At 39.1% G+C, this 21,258-nt stretch overlaps 1 protein-coding gene across 1 annotated transcript; it reads left to right on the forward strand.

Moving 5' to 3' along the window:
• Positions 1-8,625: 8,625 nt before the first annotated feature.
• Positions 8,626-18,149, forward strand: PFDN4 (prefoldin subunit 4). Its single transcript, XM_063425930.1, has 4 exons — positions 8,626-8,665; positions 11,255-11,391; positions 15,376-15,513; positions 17,956-18,149. The coding sequence occupies exons 1-4, from the start codon at positions 8,626-8,628 to the stop codon at positions 18,085-18,087; spliced, it is 447 nt and encodes a 148-aa protein (XP_063282000.1). The 3' UTR covers positions 18,088-18,149.
• The last annotated feature ends 3,109 nt before the right edge of the window (positions 18,150-21,258 follow it).

Consider the following 21,258-nt stretch of genomic DNA (forward strand, 5'->3'; position numbering starts at 1 on the left):
TGGAAGCCATTGTGTCCGTGTGTTGTAGCTCCACCTGGTGGCGGTTTGCCGGCAGTGACTGGGCGGACCGGACCGTACCATGTAGTGGCGGGGGGGTTGGGGGGGGGGGAGGTTATATTTGAATTGCCCATTATATAAAGGAGCGGGTTAATAAAAGGCCGGGTGATCGGCGGTTTCCGGCTGTCGGGAGGGGTTTCCGGCCGGTCCCGTTATCCCGATGGCGAGTCCCGCGGCAGCGAGCTCCCCCCGCTCCCCCCGTCCCCCGGGCAGGAGGTTCACTCCAAACATGGCGGCCACCATGAAGAAAGCGGTGAGCATGGCGGCAGCGCGAGATAAGAAGATAATAATAATATAATAGCCATAGTAACCATAATATAATAATAATAACCCAGAGGATAATAATATAATGTTACCGGGGGACAGCGCGTGATAAGAAGATAATAATAATATAATAGCCATAGTGACAGCATATAATAATAATAACCCAGAGGATAATAATATAATGTTACCGGGGGACAGCGCGAGATAAGAAGATAATAATAATATAATAGCCATAGTAACCATAATATAATAATAATAACCCAGAGGATAATAATATAATGTTACCGGGGGGACAGCGCGTGATAAGAAGATAATAATAATAATAATAACCATAGTAACCATAATATAATAATAACCCAGAGTATAATAATATAATGTTACCGGGGGGACAGCGCGAGATAAGAAGATAATAATAATAATAACCATAGTAACCATAATATAATAATAATAACCCAGAGGATAATATAATGTTACCGGGGGACAGCGCGAGATAAGAAGATAATAATAATAATAACCATAGTAACCATAATATAATAATAATAACCCAGAGGATAATAATATAATGTTACCGGGGGGACAGCGCGAGATAAGAAGATAATAATAATAATAACCATAGTAACCATAATATAATAATAATAACCCAGAGTATAATAATATAATGTTACCGGGGGGACAGCGCGTGATAAGAAGATAATAATAATAATAACCATAGTAACCATAATATAATAATAATAACCCAGAGTATAATAATATAATGTTACCGGGGGGACAGCGCGTGATAAGAAGATAATAATAATATAATAGCCATAGTAACCATAATATAATAATAATAACCCAGAGTATAATAATATAATGTTACCGGGGGGACAGCGCGTGATAAGAAGATAATAATAATAATAACCATAGTAACCATAATATAATAATAATAACCCAGAGGATAATAATATAATGTTACCGGGGGACAGCGCGTGATAAGAAGATAATAATAATAATAACCATAGTAACCATAATATAATAATAATAACCCAGAGGATAATAATATAATGTTACCGGGGGGACAGCGCGTGATAAGAAGATAATAATAATAATAACCATAGTAACCATAATATAATAATAATAACCCAGAGGATAATATAATGTTACCGGGGGGACAGCGCGTGATAAGAAGATAATAATAATAATAACCATAGTAACCATAATATAATAATAATAACCCAGAGGATAATAATATAATGTTACCGGGGGGACAGCGCGTGATAAGAAGATAATAATAATAATAATAATAACCATAGTAACCATAATATAATAATAATAACCCAGAGGATAATAATATAATGTTACCGGGGGGACAGCGCGTGATAAGAAGATAATAATAATAATAACCATAGTAACCATAATATAATAATAATAACCCAGAGGATAATAATATAATGTTACCGGGGGACAGCGCGTGATAAGAAGATAATAATAATAATAACCATAGTAACCATAATATAATAATAATAACCCAGAGGATAATAATATAATGTTACCGGGGGGACAGCGCGAGATAAGAAGATAATAATAATAATAACCATAGTAACCATAATATAATAATAATAACCCAGAGTATAATAATATAATGTTACCGGGGGGACAGCGCGTGATAAGAAGATAATAATAATAATAACCATAGTAACCATAATATAATAATAATAACCCAGAGTATAATAATATAATGTTACCGGGGGGACAGCGCGTGATAAGAAGATAATAATAATAATAACCATAGTAACCATAATATAATAATAATAACCCAGAGGATAATAATATAATGTTACCGGGGGGACAGCGCGAGATAAGAAGATAATAATAATAATAACCATAGTAACCATAATATAATAATAATAACCCAGAGGATAATAATATAATGTTACCGGGGGGACAGCGCGTGATAAGAAGATAATAATAATAATAACCATAGTAACCATAATATAATAATAATAACCCAGAGTATAATAATATAATGTTACCGGGGGGACAGCGCGTGATAAGAAGATAATAATAATATAATAGCCATAGTAACCATAATATAATAATAATAACCCAGAGTATAATAATATAATGTTACCGGGGGGACAGCGCGAGATAAGAAGATAATAATAATAATAACCATAGTAACCATAATATAATAATAATAACCCAGAGGATAATAATATAATGTTACCGGGGGGACAGCGCGTGATAAGAAGATAATAATAATAATAACCATAGTAACCATAATATAATAATAATAACCCAGAGTATAATAATATAATGTTACCGGGGGGACAGCGCGTGATAAGAAGATAATAATAATATAATAGCCATAGTAACCATAATATAATAATAATAACCCAGAGTATAATAATATAATGTTACCGGGGGGACAGCGCGTGATAAGAAGATAATAATAATAATAACCATAGTAACCATAATATAATAATAATAACCCAGAGGATAATAATATAATGTTACCGGGGGACAGCGCGTGATAAGAAGATAATAATAATAATAACCATAGTAACCATAATATAATAATAATAACCCAGAGGATAATAATATAATGTTACCGGGGGGACAGCGCGTGATAAGAAGATAATAATAATAATAACCATAGTAACCATAATATAATAATAATAACCCAGAGGATAATATAATGTTACCGGGGGGACAGCGCGTGATAAGAAGATAATAATAATAATAACCATAGTAACCATAATATAATAATAATAACCCAGAGGATAATAATATAATGTTACCGGGGGGACAGCGCGTGATAAGAAGATAATAATAATAATAATAACCATAGTAACCATAATATAATAATAATAACCCAGAGGATAATAATATAATGTTACCGGGGGGACAGCGCGTGATAAGAAGATAATAATAATAATAACCATAGTAACCATAATATAATAATAATAACCCAGAGGATAATAATATAATGTTACCGGGGGACAGCGCGTGATAAGAAGATAATAATAATAATAACCATAGTAACCATAATATAATAATAATAACCCAGAGGATAATAATATAATGTTACCGGGGGGACAGCGCGAGATAAGAAGATAATAATAATAATAACCATAGTAACCATAATATAATAATAATAACCCAGAGTATAATAATATAATGTTACCGGGGGGACAGCGCGTGATAAGAAGATAATAATAATAATAACCATAGTAACCATAATATAATAATAATAACCCAGAGTATAATAATATAATGTTACCGGGGGGACAGCGCGTGATAAGAAGATAATAATAATAATAACCATAGTAACCATAATATAATAATAATAACCCAGAGGATAATAATATAATGTTACCGGGGGGACAGCGCGTGATAAGAAGATAATAATAATATAATAGCCATAGTAACCATAATATAATAATAATAACCCAGAGTATAATAATATAATGTTACCGGGGGGACAGCGCGAGATAAGAAGATAATAATAATAATAACCATAGTAACCATAATATAATAATAATAACCCAGAGGATAATAATATAATGTTACCGGGGGGACAGCGCGTGATAAGAAGATAATAATAATAATAACCATAGTAACCATAATATAATAATAATAACCCAGAGTATAATAATATAATGTTACCGGGGGGACAGCGCGTGATAAGAAGATAATAATAATATAATAGCCATAGTAACCATAATATAATAATAATAACCCAGAGTATAATAATATAATGTTACCGGGGGGACAGCGCGTGATAAGAAGATAATAATAATAATAACCATAGTAACCATAATATAATAATAATAACCCAGAGGATAATAATATAATGTTACCGGGGGACAGCGCGTGATAAGAAGATAATAATAATAATAACCATAGTAACCATAATATAATAATAATAACCCAGAGGATAATAATATAATGTTACCGGGGGGACAGCGCGTGATAAGAAGATAATAATAATAATAACCATAGTAACCATAATATAATAATAATAACCCAGAGGATAATATAATGTTACCGGGGGGACAGCGCGTGATAAGAAGATAATAATAATAATAACCATAGTAACCATAATATAATAATAATAACCCAGAGGATAATAATATAATGTTACCGGGGGGACAGCGCGTGATAAGAAGATAATAATAATAATAATAACCATAGTAACCATAATATAATAATAATAACCCAGAGGATAATAATATAATGTTACCGGGGGGACAGCGCGTGATAAGAAGATAATAATAATAATAACCATAGTAACCATAATATAATAATAATAACCCAGAGGATAATAATATAATGTTACCGGGGGACAGCGCGTGATAAGAAGATAATAATAATAATAACCATAGTAACCATAATATAATAATAATAACCCAGAGGATAATAATATAATGTTACCGGGGGGACAGCGCGAGATAAGAAGATAATAATAATAATAACCATAGTAACCATAATATAATAATAATAACCCAGAGTATAATAATATAATGTTACCGGGGGGACAGCGCGTGATAAGAAGATAATAATAATAATAACCATAGTAACCATAATATAATAATAATAACCCAGAGTATAATAATATAATGTTACCGGGGGGACAGCGCGTGATAAGAAGATAATAATAATAATAACCATAGTAACCATAATATAATAATAATAACCCAGAGGATAATAATATAATGTTACCGGGGGGACAGCGCGTGATAAGAAGATAATAATAATAATAACCATAGTAACCATAATATAATAATAATAACCCAGAGGATAATAATATAATGTTACCGGGGGGACAGCGCGTGATAAGAAGATAATAATAATAATAACCATAGTAACCATAATATAATAATAATAACCCAGAGGATAATAATATAATGTTACCGGGGGGACAGCGCGTGATAAGAAGATAATAATAATAATAACCATAGTAACCATAATATAATAATAATAACCCAGAGGATAATAATATAATGTTACCGGGGGGACAGCGCGTGATAAGAAGATAATAATAATAATAACCATAGTAACCATAATATAATAATAATAACCCAGAGGATAATAATATAATGTTACCGGGGGGACAGCGCGTGATAAGAAGATAATAATAATAATAACCATAGTAACCATAATATAATAATAATAACCCAGAGGATAATAATATAATGTTACCGGGGGGACAGCGCGTGATAAGAAGATAATAATAATAATAATCATAGTAACCATAATATAATAATAATAACCCAGAGGATAATATAATGTTACCGGGGGGACAGCGCGTGATAAGAAGATAATAATAATAATAACCATAGTAACCATAATATAATAATAATAACCCAGAGGATAATAATATAATGTTACCGGGGGGACAGCGCGTGATAAGAAGATAATAATAATAATAACCATAGTAACCATAATATAATAATAATAACCCAGAGGATAATAATATAATGTTACCGGGGGGACAGCGCGTGATAAGAAGATAATAATAATAATAACCATAGTAACCATAATATAATAATAATAACCCAGAGGATAATAATATAATGTTACCGGGGGGACAGCGCGTGATAAGAAGATAATAATAATAATAACCATAGTAACCATAATATAATAATAATAACCCAGAGGATAATATAATGTTACCGGGGGGACAGCGCGTGATAAGAAGATAATAATAATAATAACCATAGTAACCATAATATAATAATAATAACCCAGAGGATAATAATATAATGTTACCGGGGGGACAGCGCGTGATAAGAAGATAATAATAATAATAACCATAGTAACCATAATATAATAATAATAACCCAGAGGATAATAATATAATGTTACCGGGGGGACAGCGCGTGATAAGAAGATAATAATAATAATAACCATAGTAACCATAATATAATAATAATAACCCAGAGGATAATAATATAATGTTACCGGGGGGACAGCGCGTGATAAGAAGATAATAATAATAATAACCATAGTAACCATAATATAATAATAATAACCCAGAGGATAATAATATAATGTTACCGGGGGGACAGCGCGTGATAAGAAGATAATAATAATAATAACCATAGTAACCATAATATAATAATAATAACCCAGAGGATAATAATATAATGTTACGGGGGGACAGCGCGAGATAAGATAATAATATAATAGCCATAGTGACAGCATATAATAATAATAACCCAGAAATTGTAGCTTTCTAGTTATTAATGTTATTATTGTGTACACAGAGAGAGAGAGACCCCCAATTAAAGGGCCGCTATAGGCCCCCAGAGCAATTCAGCTCAATGATCCAAGCTCTGGGTGCCGGGTCCATCTAGGATTAACCCTGCCTGCTGTAATCATGGCCGTTTCAGAGAATGTCGTTACTATATTCACACTGAGGGTTAATCCAGCCTCTCATTGACAGCCGCTAGAGGCACTTCCGCGCTTTCACAGTGAGAAGACGCCAGCGTCCATAGGAAAGCATTCTCAATTCTCAATGCTTTCCTATGACCTGGCTGAATGCGCGCGTGGCTCCTGCCGCGCATGCGCATTCAGCCGATGACGTTGCTAGAAAGGAGGAGAGGAGGAGGAGAGTTCCCCGCCCGGCGCTGGAGAGGTAAGTTTAACCCCTTCCTCCCCCTAGAGCCCGGCAGGAGGGGGACTCTGAGGGTGGGGCACCCTCAGGGCAATATAGTGCCAGGAAAACGAGTGTTTTCCTGGCACTATAGTGGTCCTTTAAATAAAGCGGTAATGCCCCATTGGGCAGGGTTTATTAGGTTCCCCCTATATCTTGCAGGTTAATACCTGGAATCCAGTCCTGGGCTAAGCTCCCGCCTAATGTCAGCCAGAGCCTGGCTCTCAGAGACCAGTGTCTGAATAGACCATATATATAGTGAGACATACAGTGCGTGAGAGGGGGGCTATGGTATAGTGAGACAGGAGACATACAGTGCGTGAGTGGGGGGCCTATGGTATAGTGAAACAGGAGACATACAGTGCGTGAGTGAGGGACTATGGTATAGTGAGACAGGAGACATACAGTGAGTGAGTGGGGGGCTATGGTATAGTGAGACAGGAGACATACAGTGAGTGAGTGGGGGGCTATGGTATAGTGAGACAGGAGACATACACTGAGTGAGCGGGGGGCTATGGTATAGTGAGACAGGAGACATACACTGAGTGAGTGGGGGGCTATGGTATAGTGAGACAGGAGACATACACTGAGTGAGTGGGGGGCTATGGTATAGTGAGACAGGAGACATACAGTGAGTGAGTGGGGGCTATGGTATAGTGAGACAGGAGACATACAGTGAGTGAGTGGGGGGCTATGGTATAGTGAGACGGGAGACATACAGTGAGTGAGTGGGGGGCTATGGTATAGTGAGACGGGAGACATACAGTGAGTGAGTGGGGGGCTATGGTATAGTGAGACGGGAGACATACACTGAGTGAGTGGGGGGCTATGGTATAGTGAGACAGGAGACCTACAGTGAGTGAGTGGGGGGCTATGGTATAGTGAGACAGGAGACCTACACTGAGTGAGTGGGGGGCTATGGTATAGTGAGACAGGAGACATACACTGAGTGAGTGGGGGGCTATGGTATAGTGAGACAGGAGACATACACTGAGTGAGTGGGGGGCTATGGTATAGTGAGACAGGAGACATACACTGAGTGAGTGGGGGCTATGGTATAGGGAGACGGGAGACATACACTGAGTGAGTGGGGGGCTATGGTATAGTGAGACGGGAGACATACAGTGAGTGAGCGGGGGGCTATGGTATAGTGAGACAGACATACACTGAGTGATCGGGGGGCTATGGTATAGTGAGACAGGAGACATACACTGAGTGAGCGGGGGGTTATGGTATAGTGAGACGGGAGACATACACTGAGTGAGTGGGGTGCTATGGTATAGTGAGACGGGAGACATACACTGAGTGAGCGGGGGTTATGGTATAGTGAGACGGGAGACATACACTGAGTGAGCGGGTGGTTATGGTATAGTGAGACGGGAGACATACACTGAGTGAGCGGGTGGTTATGGTATAGTGAGACGGGAGACATACACTGAGTGAGCGGGTGGTTATGGTATAGTGAGACGGGAGACATACACTGAATGAGCGGGGGGTTATGGTATAGTGAGACGGGAGACACTCACTGAGTGAGTGAAGCACGGAGATAAAGCCTACATCATGGGGGCTTAGAAGGGTGTAACTAGCACCTAGCGGGAAAGTTAATATATCTCCGTATATGCAGTGTCTCAAGCAGAAACATTGCGCATTCAAACTCCTAAAACATGACCACTTCTAACCGCAGAAGTGATTATGGTGGTTGCAGTAACCCTTTAAAAGATACCCGCTTGAAAATAATCCCTTCCACCCTCCACCCCCAAAAATAGGGGCAAGTCATTTCACAGTGCATCTGTAATTCAACAAAGTTAACATATTCCAGTAGGAACAGTGACCATTGTAATATTTGAACAGCAGGTGAAATTGGTAAAGGTAATATCGATCATAATTCAACTGACAGAAGAGATGAGCAGAAATTGTAAATCTCTTTTGTACCTATGTGACTTGTAATCTGCCAATATGCCAACAATCACAATCCCCTTGACAACAGTGGACACATCTGCATGCTTTGTTGGCAAGTCCGTACCTTCCACATCATTGGGTTTAATTAGAATATTGGATGATCAGTGTGAAGCCGAGAAACTGCAAATAAAATACTGGGCTAACTAACCTTGGCTATTAGGCATGCACCTTTATGTGTAAGGCTGTATGTGAAACCAATGCTATGCGTTTCTAGCAATCCCCTTTCACCCTGACCTTTTATAAAGCCAAGGCTTAAAGGATATTTGCAATTCTACAGCCTAAAGAATAGAGCCTGTCCTTGCAGGATAAACCGTGTAAATGCTACTTTTTGTGAGACCGAAGACCACGTCTAGTGGCTGTCACTCTTAAGGGACTCCCTGAACGAGGTCCTGCGTGAAGATGAACGCTCCCCAAAGAAATGCATTGACTTAATACATCTCTGAGCAGGTGCATGTCCACATTAGCCTCCCAGGATTGGCTAAAATCATCAAGATTGATTAACTCAGGCTGGCCAGTCTCACTGAAATCCATGCACTAGGGGAAAGGTACATAAACCATTTTATTTACTTAATCTTGGTTATTATGGACCAATTATGCAATTTGAGAGAATACATTAAAGCGACTGTCACCAAAAAAACAACTTTGAGCCTTTCATTAAGGTAAAAGCTTTGTACTGACTTTTGTTAAAGTTTTATTGAAATCCAAAGATAATACAGGACAAAGTAGGGACTGCTTTGTCTTCAAGTTATGCCTCAAGCTATACTCTCGCACATGCGCATAGGAGTACAGCTCTGACATGGGCTCTGTGGGACACTGCTTCAAGTAAGTATAACGTGTTATCCCCCCCAGGCCAACACATGCCAACTGGCCATGTTACCATCATGGGTCTCTGCAAATTATGCAAAAAACCCTGAAGGCGACCGAGCCGATTAAAATAAAGTATGGATAGAAAAGGAAAAAACAACTACTCGCCTGTCAGACTGTATTTTGGAAATGTTCCCAGATCAGATCCTCCTGTGATTTTGTTAAGAGTTGGGCTAACACCAGGAAACACAGGGATCTGTCCGCTAATCCTTGGTGTCTCGTTGATTTTAATGATTGAATATCCGATTGCCAGAAATCCATTCAAATTGTCATTGGTGGCATTTCATCCAATGAAATAGATTAATAATGATGACATATGTTAATGGAAGATGCCTTGCAGCTTGGATTTACTTGCTGAATTGATATTTTATTTATTTCAATTTGAAATGCTAGTTACAGAAATATTATGCATGTCTGTTTCACAAAGCACTGTTTCTAGCTGGAAGAGGGTGATAAGATGGGTCTAAGGGGCCAGGTGGTTTAACACTTGGTTTTTTTCATGATTTCTATCAGATGCACTAGAAAGCCTTCGATTCATAAAGTATGATCCGATGTGTGTGGATTGCTCTATTGGACAGACCTGATCTAGAAGTATTATGTGTAACAAGCCAGACGTTTGTTTCCAATTCTGGGTAGACATCAAACGCAATTGTTTATTGAAAAGCTGATTATTGCCCCCATGCAACCTTCGTCAGTGTGAATATTGCCCCCATGCAACCTTCGTCAGTGTGAATATTGCCCCCATGCAACCTTCGTCAGTGTGAATATTGCCCCCATGCAACCTTCGTCAGTGTGAATATTGCCCCCATGCAACCTTCGTCAGTGTGAATATTGCCCCCATGCAACCTTCGTCAGTGTGAATATTGCCCCCATGCAACCTTCGTCAGTGTGAATATTGCCCCCATGCAACCTTCGTCAGTGTGAATATTGCCCCCATGCGACCTTCGTCAGTGTGAATATTGCCCCCATGCAACCTTCGTCAGTGTGAATATTGCCCCCATGCGACCTTCGTCAGTGTGAATATTGCCCCCATGCGACCTTCGTCAGTGTGAATATTGCCCCCATGCAACCTTCGTCAGTGTGAATATTGCCCCCATGCAACCTTCGTCAGTGTGAATATTGCCCCCATGCGACCTTCGTCAGTGTGAATATTGCCCCCATGCGACCTTCGTCAGTGTGAATATTGCCCCCATGCGACCTTCGTCAGTGTGAATATTGCCCCCATGCGACCTTCGTCAGTGTGAATATTGCCCCCATGCGACCTTCGTCAGTGTGAATATTGCCCCCATGCGACCTTAGTCAGTGTGAATATTGCCCCCATGCGACCTTAGTCAGTGTGAATATTGCCCCCATGCAACCTTAGTCAGTGGGGTCGGTATAACAGAGTGTGAAACAAATAGGTAAAAAAGGAAGAGTCACTGTGATAAATCTCTCCCATTGTGATGGTAAGTAATTGCTTGTTTTCTATAGCTTACCCGGGATGTCTTGTGTATTTCCAGGCTGCTGAAGATGTCAATGTCACTCTAGAAGACCAGCAAAAAATTAACATATTTGCAAGGAATACGAGCAGAGTTACAGAACTAAAGGATGAGATTGAAGTTAAAAAGGTAACAATCTCCCACAATCAGATTTACAAACTGTATGGCTATTTCCAAATGAAATCTTCCAATTAACGATTGCTATTAGCCCATTAGCTATTAAATCCAATTAAATTATCCAGCAAAACTGACACTGGTTAAATTGTCTCCAAGAAATGTATGCTGGCCCGATTGCTAACCTGTACATAGCTTGAACGTCCAATGTTAAATAAAATCTAATCTTCTACCTGAACGCCTCCGCAATGAGTTATAAACCACAGCCGAGACAGCCAGTGAAATGTGCAGCACTTTGTGATTTAAAAGATTTACATTTTCATTAAAAAATGGAAACTAAATTGGAAAAAAAAATGGATGAAGAGATACAGAGAGGAATAGGGATGGGTGAAAGTAAATGGTAAGTTTCTAAAGAAGTGAAATAAATGTAGACTTGCTAGGTGTAAGGCAGGTTGTATGCAGGGCTTGGATTATCCAACTGTCATCAAAATGTCAGCTTGTTTGTAATAGTGGAAGCAGTAGCTTGAGCTGTGATAGGCTGAGAGCATCAGCTGGGCACCGTCCAATCACTGCGGCCCATCACAAATATAGCTAATTTATAATGTAACACCTTATTAACATTGTCTCCAGTAGGGGTAGAGCCACACTCACCCAGGGATTCTCATTAAGGTTCATTAGATAGTGTGACTGTGAACACTCACATTCAGGCAGGAAGATTTTAGTTAAGAGTAGATACATTCTTTAGGAGAACCCTTACAGAAACCGTTATAGTCAACTCAAGGCATCTTACTTGTAGCACTTCTTTTATCTGTAGAAAGAGAGTTGGCGTACGCACTCCCTAGAAACAAGTTAGACGTGTTTGGGGAAAGTCACATTCTGAATCCTGCTGGTCCTAAAGATCACAAACTCTGAAACCCAATTCTAAATTGTTAATTATATTTTGCTGCCATAAATTTGTGAAAGGAGCTACTGCATAGGATTGTAGACGCTTGCAACATGTCCATAGTCCTTTTAAATGTGATGGGAATGTACGAGCTGTGGGTTTATACAATGGGGAATGAACAGAGATGCATTATAGCAGCACTGTCACTTTTACATATCATAAAGAAGTAAAGATTCTGAAACACATGTATGTTTCTAAATATCACTGAATTGTAAGCCACAGAGAGGACTACTTTATCTTATGGACCATGCTGCTCCTTTAAGGAATACTGCAATGCTGCACATTAACAATGCTGTGGTTTTTTTTTTATTCATTTTTTTTGCTCCCTTTCTTTCGCATTCTTTTTTTGACGCGTACCGTCATGACCCTATGGTGATAACACCGTTTAGAAGCTTTAGAATTTCTATTTTTCTGTCAGCGACATGTTTTATGATCCTAATTCTAGTTAGTTTCACCATCAGTGTAGAACTTTTAATTTGACTATTCGCACTGTAAGTTAGTTTAATTAGCATTTACACACCGTTTTTTATTAAAATGTTCTGTTTTTTTCTTTACGACTCTGCACAAGTGCCTCATAAAACCAGTCGACCACTTATCCTCCCACTTAGCACTTCATTTAAATCAGTCACTTTTGTGAAGGTGCTGAAGGGCCAATTAGTTGAGGACTGATTCTTTACTTGAAAGAGAAATCTCTCCAATAACAATCATCAATGCAGTTGTGGCGCGAGGAAGTGCAGCCTGGAAGGGGTTTGTGTGTATGAAGTAGGACATGCTGAGTATAATTGTATTCATATTCTTCTTGAAATGCTTGATTACCCTCCATCTCTTGCATCGCAGGGACCCAGTAGCTCAATGTATTGTATTTCTTTGCTTTTACAAAATGTCTGATTGCTCTGCCACGCTCGCACAGACGCAGCGCCTCATTTCAATCTTTTGTTCTGTGACAGCCCACTTCCGTTAATTAACCCTTTGCGCATCAGGAGAGAGCCTCGTTTCTTGATTGCAAAGTGTGCAGTGTGCATAACTCGCCGGATCGAACACTCTGCCATTACCCTCCGGAAACTGTCACTTAATGCTGACGATGACAACGCTGGGTCAATAAAGCCTCATGCTTGGGGATCGGCTACATACCCTCGGCAACGTAATATTATAGGCAGGAGAACTGCCCTCAACTGCATGTACAATAATACTATTTTAATTACTCAAACACTGTTAGAATCATACTTTATTATGAAATGAAACATTTTATTTTTATCCCTACCACTTTAAATTTGCTCAGCTGGAATGAATCTGACATAAATTTGAGAGAGAGGCAGCAGCCTACTAAACAGTGAGTTGTCACATTGATGGCCAGAATAGGACAGAATAGCTGAGCAGACGGCAAAATATTAGCTGATCGGAGATTATTTTTTTTTTCTTTCTGTTTTGCAGTAAATTTAGCAATCTCGTTCGTTATCATGTCACTGTTTATTGAATTATTGTCAAAACTTTTTAGCGATTTCATATAGATCCGAATGTGCATGACTAAATCTCCCTTTAAATGGCTTATTCGTTGGCTACATATCTACTGATTAAACTCTTCCTTACCCTCTGCGTTGGGTAATATCTACCTCTACCGGAGCACTGATCAGTCCTTGTGAATTGGGCAGAAATCCTGTAAAAGACCTCCCACAATCCCACTCTGTAATTATTATTATTATTATTACCATTTATATAACAGATTCCGTAGCGCTTTACAATATTATGAGAGGGGATTTAACTATAAATAGGACAATTACAAATAAACTTACAGGAACAATAGGTTGAAGAGGACCCTGCTCAATAGAGCTTACATTCTATAGGAGGTGGGGTGTAAAACATATTAGGACAGGAAATAGCAATCAAATAAGGTGGGCTGCCCTTTAGGAGAGGGCAAGAGACGGGTATGTGATGTAAGGGTTAGTCTTGGAGGCCATAAGCTTTCCTAAATAGATGGGTTTTAAGGCACTTCTTAAAAGATGCAAGACTAGGGGAGAGTCTGATGGCGGTAGGCAGGCTATTCCATAGGAAGGGAGCTGCCCGCGAGAAGTCCTGCAAGCGCGAGTTGGCCGTGCGGACAATGGACAGGAGGTGGTCACGGGCAGGGCGGAGAGACCGAGAAGGGACATACCTATGGATCTGTGAGGAGATATAAGAGGGGCTAGAGTTGTTCAGCGCTTTATAGGTGTGAATTAGTACCTTGAATTGACTCCTATAGCATACAGGAAGCCAATGTAAGGACTGGCAGAGGGGTGAGGTGTGAGAGAAACGACTAGAGAGGAAAATCAATCTAGCAGCAGCGTTCATTACGGACTGTAGGGGTGCAGTACAGCTTTTGGGAAGACCAATCAGGAGAGGGTTACAATAACCTACCTACAATGTAACCTACATGGTCTCAATACAGTATCTGCTACAAACTAAAGTGCTTTTGGGCAGTCTGCCATAGCAGCCTGCAATGCCCTGTGTATTAAAGTTGGTTTTTTTTTTTATATATATATTTTTTTCTCCCATTCATGCATTTCCCACAAGATGGTGACTATTTGTTTTTTTTTTTGTTTGGTTTTTTTTTTTTGAATCTACATCCATTACTGTCACAATATTTGACTAGTGTTTTTTTTTTTTGTCTTGTTTTATTTAACTGGCAGACTCAAGTAAGTTGTCAAACTGTTCTCAAAAGCTTTGACTATTCCTGGGGGTTGTTTGGGCACTCCTTTCACCATAACCACTAGAGTGAGCTGTGCAAGTTGTGCTGGACTGTTCTTTAACAGTGGAAAAGCTAGGGGTTTCCTGGCACCATAACCAGTGTGTTGTAGTGGTTCTAGTGCTTCAAATGCTCATCGAAACCTCTGGATTAAGTGAAAGTGAATTTCTGGTGGCGTGCACTCCCTTTTATTAGGGGTTCTCACTTGTATAGAGCTCTATAATGCTCCTCAGAGTGACCATGACATCACATGCTCTGCTGTCTACTAATCCTCAAATTCCGTTTAGAGGAGACCTCCTACTCACAATGGTGTATTTTTTTTTTTTTTTATATATAGAAGCAGCTTCAAAATTTGGAAGACGCGTGTGAGGACCTGATGATGTTAGATGACGGGCTTCTCATTCCTTACCAGATTGGGGATGTTTTTATTAGCCATTCGCAGGAAGAGACACAGGAGATGTTGGAGGCCGCTAAGGTTTGGAATCTTTTTAGATACGATGACTTGAGCGCTGAATTTCAGAATAATGAAAAGGGAGAAAAATAATTAGAATCTTTCCTGCAGGGGGAAAAACCATATGCCACCATTTCTTATTCTATATATTATGATTATTTTTGCGGGATGGCGGGTCTCCTGGCTCCCATATGATATAGATGTTTAATCCGATTTACTTTTCTGGCATCTAATGAAACAAACTCTTAGCAAAACTTTAATTTCTATGATACTGCTCCTTTAGAGGATTAAAAATCACTATTGATTTATTTTTATCTGCTGACATTTATTGCTGTAGGAAGTTGGTATTTTACAGCAGACTGGGGCTGAACTAAGTTTATCCTCGTCTGTTCACTCATTGCCCCCTGATAATGGTCCAATTCTAGTTATTCTCTAATTGGCTCATGACCCTATGAATCCTGTTAGATTATATTTTCGTATTAAAGTAGGTTAGTTGGTGTGATATTATCTTCCCAGCGTTTGCGAACATGCAGAGCCCCTTATAGCTGCAGAGGGTGACGTGCAAGAGTGACTTAAATAGACCTTTTAACTTACCATAACTGATATTTGGTGTGAATGCCATGTTAATAAAACAAAAAGAACAGACTTCCATGAAGCGACTATCTCTCTGTATAATCACACGATGGAGTAAAATATACATTTCAAAGGACAAACGTCACAAGTATGTGTTCTTAAAAATAAATATCACGTGTTTTGTTTTTTATTTTTCTAATTCACCTTTGTTTATGCAATGTTTGGTTATATATCTTATATAGTGCCAGCAAATTCTGTAGCGCAGTACAATGGCTACATATCACCTTGTGTATTCGCACACACCTATTGTGCTGGGGTGTGATATTGGTAAATAAAAAAACCTTTCCACAAGTAATACATAGCCATCGTATACTCATACACATTATCCAGACTGATTTTTATTTTTATTTTAATTATTTTTTTTGTGGAAGTGCCTTACACACGAATGGTAAACTTGTTATGCTCATTAACATGTCGTTCATTGTGTCCTATTTGTATATTAGGTCTGTTTATTTTTTACAAATACTCCTTGTAGCGGAAAGCCAGTCTCTCTCAGACTATTTCCGCTGGTAGTCCAGGTGTGGCTAAGGAACAAGTAGTAAGTCCCATAGAGTAGCAGGCACGATGAGTAAGACAATCCAATAATATCCCATCACTTTTCCCAATGACTGGACAACACACAGTATCAGGAGCAGAACTTGAACTTTTAATCAAGCACATACTTACCCAAAAAGGACTGCCCACAGGGTTTTGAAGAACAACCAATCAATACGTTACAACACAGCTAAACACTCCGATTCATGACATCACAAATCCTCCCCTCTGCCTGTGATACAATTATATCAACACAATAGACTAACTTAATTATCACAGGCAGAAAATATACAGTTTTTACAAAATATTAATAACTTCCAAAATATACATGCCATTCATATAAAACATACATTTTCAGAATCGACACACTTGAAATATACACATACTCAAAAATCATACAAATCCCTCCAATAGTTCAAAAGTTAGTCGGGAGTCCTTTTCCTGCCCAAAACAGTTCCATAGATTTGGGCTGTGCGGTCGGTCAATTTCATACAAGAAAAATGTCTAAGTCTCATTCAAATGCACGAATGGGGCCGTTCGTGCAAATAGTACAGCATAACCTGGCGTTCGAATTGTCGAACGCACTTCAACTTTAGCCGAAGCGTCGAAGTGGATGAGAAGGTAAACTTCAGCGGTGTTCGTGCCGTCGAGTAGCTGATTTCAGTTCCATGAAATTGACGGCAAAACACCACTGACCACGTGCGAATGAACTAAAATGGCCACAGCCACGTGTTCGGCTGTCGAATGGCGGCCAGTTCGATTACTTCGGCTGCATCCGCAGTGCTGTAACAAAGCTGCAGGTCTTTTCCCAAAGTACTTAAAGGGCCAGAAACAGTGCAGTTCAGTACAATATGCCCAAATACTGTCTTTAAAGGGCAATACTCCCAGGGCCATAGTCACATGGCAGGAGGGGGGCAGGCAAGCCCCTCCAAAAGCTCATGGCAAACTCTTTTAAAGGGGTGAGTTTGCTACACTCCTTGTACCTTGCCTGCGTACCCACCCACCCACTGTATATACATTGCCTGCGTACCCACCCACCCACTGTATATACATTGCCTGCGTACCCACCCACCCACTGTATATACATTGCATGCGTATCCACCCACTCACTGTGTACATTGCCTGCTTACCCATACTCACTGTATACATTATGATTAATTTTGCCTAAAGTGGAAGTTGGGAATGTTGTTGGTTGAGATGTACCTTTAGAACCTGTGCATAGTTCGCCTGGGAAGGTTTTATTTTTCACTTCATGCTTTAGGCATTTCTCTCATGTTTTAATCTTTTTGCAATCTTCAGAGAGCATTAGAAGAAGAAATGGAAGCGCTGCAATCACGTGTGACGTCCATCCAGCAAGTGCTTGGCGATTTGAAAGTCCAACTTTACGCCAAGTTCGGAAACAACATAAATCTAGAGGCGGACGAAAGCTAAATAATCAAACCTTTTCTCTCCTCCTGTATCCCCATTTCCTTTTATTTTATTTTGTGCCCAAATAAAACTGAATGAAAAACGTAAACAAGAGTGAGTTCAGTCTGTCTTTATCTCGGCGTGGATATCCACCTACCCTTGAAAAGATCACTATAGGGTCCAGAACACAAACATGTATTCCTGACCCTATAGTGTTAAAACCACCATCTGGGCCCCTCATGCCTCCATATAGTAGCATTTTACTGTATTCAAGCCTGAAGCTGTAGATCTGCATGCTGTTTGCCCCAGATAAACAAGCAGTCTGCTGACCTCATCAGAAGTGGTAGCCTGATCCAATCACAATGCTTTCCCATGACTGGCTGAGACTGACAAAGGGGCAGAGCCAGCATGATTCAAACACAGCCCTGGCCAATCAGCATCTCCTCATAGAGATGAATTGAATCAATGAATCTCTATGAGGAAAGTTCAGTGTCTGCATGCAGAGGGAGGAGATACTGAATGTTTGGATGCATTTTAGGCAGCCATGACCCAGGAAGGATCTCTAGCAGCTATCTGAGGAGTGGCCAGTGAAGTTATCACTAGGCTGTAATGTAAACACTGCATTTTCTCTGAAAAGACAGTGTTTACAGCAAAAAGCCTGAAGGGAATGATTCTACTTACCAGAACAAATTCAATAAGCTGTAGTTGTTCTGGTGGCTATAGTGTCCCTTTAAGCAGGTAAAGTGTAAATCGCAGAATATGTGGACCGCAGAGCTTACTCTTCTCTGTATAACTTTATACAAAGGAGATCTAATATTAGATATAAAAGTAGGGTGCACTGAGAATTCAGTATGCCCTTGACCAAAAACTGAAACGGAAAATTACTTTTTTTTTTTTTTTTTTTTTTATATCATTTTATTAATATTAGACTTTTTAATTAATTTCATTAATCTAATATGAAAAATTTCCCTTGTCTTTTAGTGGTCCCCCCTGCTTAATATTCCTCTCCCCTCCCTCCCTCCCTCTTCTTTTTTTTTTTTTTTTTTTTTTTTTTCCCCCTTCCTCCCTCCTCCCCTGTCCCATAGTGCCCATACCCTCCCCTGTCCCATCGTGTCCACTCCCCTCCTAACCGTCACATAGTGTCCACTCCCCTGTCCCATAGTGTTCTCCCACCCCACCCCACCGTCCCAAGTGTAGTATTCTTGACTTTTCATGTTACTATCATTCATTGTGATATATAATAACCTGAATTGTTAATGCAAGCATGTCTGTTAAACTATGCACTACAATATATATATATCATTTTTTAAATTTTTTTTTGGTGCCAAATTTGACCCGGTTTCGGATGAAACTTTCGGTGCATCCCTTTATAAAAGGCACTTAAACAATAATAATTTGTCAGAATATCTTAAATGTATGAGCTGCTGACCACTATTTAGTGTCAAACACTCTAAAAACATAAAAAAATACAAGATACAGTATTTTTCGCTCCATAAGACGCACTTTTTTCCCCTCAAAAGTGAGGGGAAATGTCTGTGCGTCTTATGGAGCGAATGTGAAGGTTTACTTACCTGTCTTGTAGCGTTTCTCGGCAGCACAGGGCGCACCGCGGTACTGGAACTTGAATTTCATGTTCCGGTTTCCGGCGGGACTGAAAGGAAGTGCGCACTCAGCAAAGTGTGCGCACTTCCTTTCAGTCCCGCCGGAAACCGGAACATGAAATTCAAGTTCCAGTACCGCGGGCGCCCTGTGCTGCCGAGAAACACTACAAGACAGGTAAGTAATTATGGGACATGGGGTGGGGGACAGCATGGGAGAGGAGAATATGGGGAGGGGGGATGAAGACTATGGGGAGGGGGGATGAAGACTATGGGGAGGGGGGATGAAGACTATGGGGAGGGGGGATGGGGGGGGATGAAGACTATGGGGAGGGGGGATGGGGGGGGATGAAGACTATGGGGAGGGGGGATGGGGGGGGATGAAGACTATGGGGAGGGGGGATGGGGGGGATGAAGACTATGGGGAGGGGGGATGGGGGGGGATGAAGACTATGGGGAGGGGAGATGGGGGGGATGAAGACTATGGGGGGGGGACACTATGGGACAGGGGAGAAAAAAATATTCTGAACAAACTGTCCCATAGTAAGAAACACTATGGGACAGTTTGTTCAGAATATATTGTTTTCTGGGTTTCTTCCTCTAAAAACTAGGTGCGTCTTATGGAGCGAAAAATACGGTAATAGTGTAGCGCTTAAAATTACAGCAAGTGATTGAAGAAAATTCACTTAAGAAATGTCACTTCACAAATAAAATCCAATTAGTGATACAAAGTACTCATGCAACCAGAGACATCAATTTTGTTCGAAGGAAATATTATGATCAATCCAAATGTGGTTTTATGAAAAAATAATTTAAAGGATCACTATAGTCAACATAGAAAAGCAAGAAAGACCAGTCCCCCAGCCTTCTTTCTTGCTTTTATATGTACTTGCCGTTAAAAAAATAAATTAATCCGAGCCCTTTTTATTAATAAAACTTGCCTCCGTTTCAGCGCCAAGCGCCCCGCCAGGCCACGCCCCCTTTTTCATCGAAATGACAAAATCTTTCTCTTTTTCGAGCTGTCTGCTGACAGGATGCTCGTGCACAGAGCTGCCCTCTGTCTGCTGACAGCAGATCTGAGTGGATGGAGGCATATTATTCCTCAATCAACTCGGAAGTCCCTCTCGTGGCAGTCTGAGTGACTGCAACTGGAGGTGTCCCTAGCTTTCAATGTAAACACTGTATTTTCCCAGAAAATAGTGTTTACATGAGAGGCTGCAGGGAGCTATAGTTCTCACCTGAACAACCTCATTAAGCTGAAGTTGTTCTATAGGTGACTATAGTGTCCCTTTAACATTAACAGAAGATCCACCAAGAGATGTATTTATTGCATAACCTCACTGATAAAAGAGCGCATTGTAAAAGCTATAAAAGAAGTCCCAGTACCAGATCATGTAAAAAAAAACAAAGAAAAAAACAATAATACAAGAAATATCTTGGTCAGTTCATAACTCTGTAATACTTGAAATGAAAGATAATTTTCAAAAAATGTCATCAGACTGGGGCTTATATAATCTCTGAAAATATGAAAGATATAGAAGAAGAATACGTTAGACAGATGACAGAATATTATTTTTAGAAAATCAATCTGAAAACC

Source organism: Pelobates fuscus, chromosome 6, assembly GCF_036172605.1.
Source record: "Pelobates fuscus isolate aPelFus1 chromosome 6, aPelFus1.pri, whole genome shotgun sequence".
Taxonomy (NCBI): Eukaryota; Metazoa; Chordata; class Amphibia; order Anura; family Pelobatidae; genus Pelobates; species Pelobates fuscus.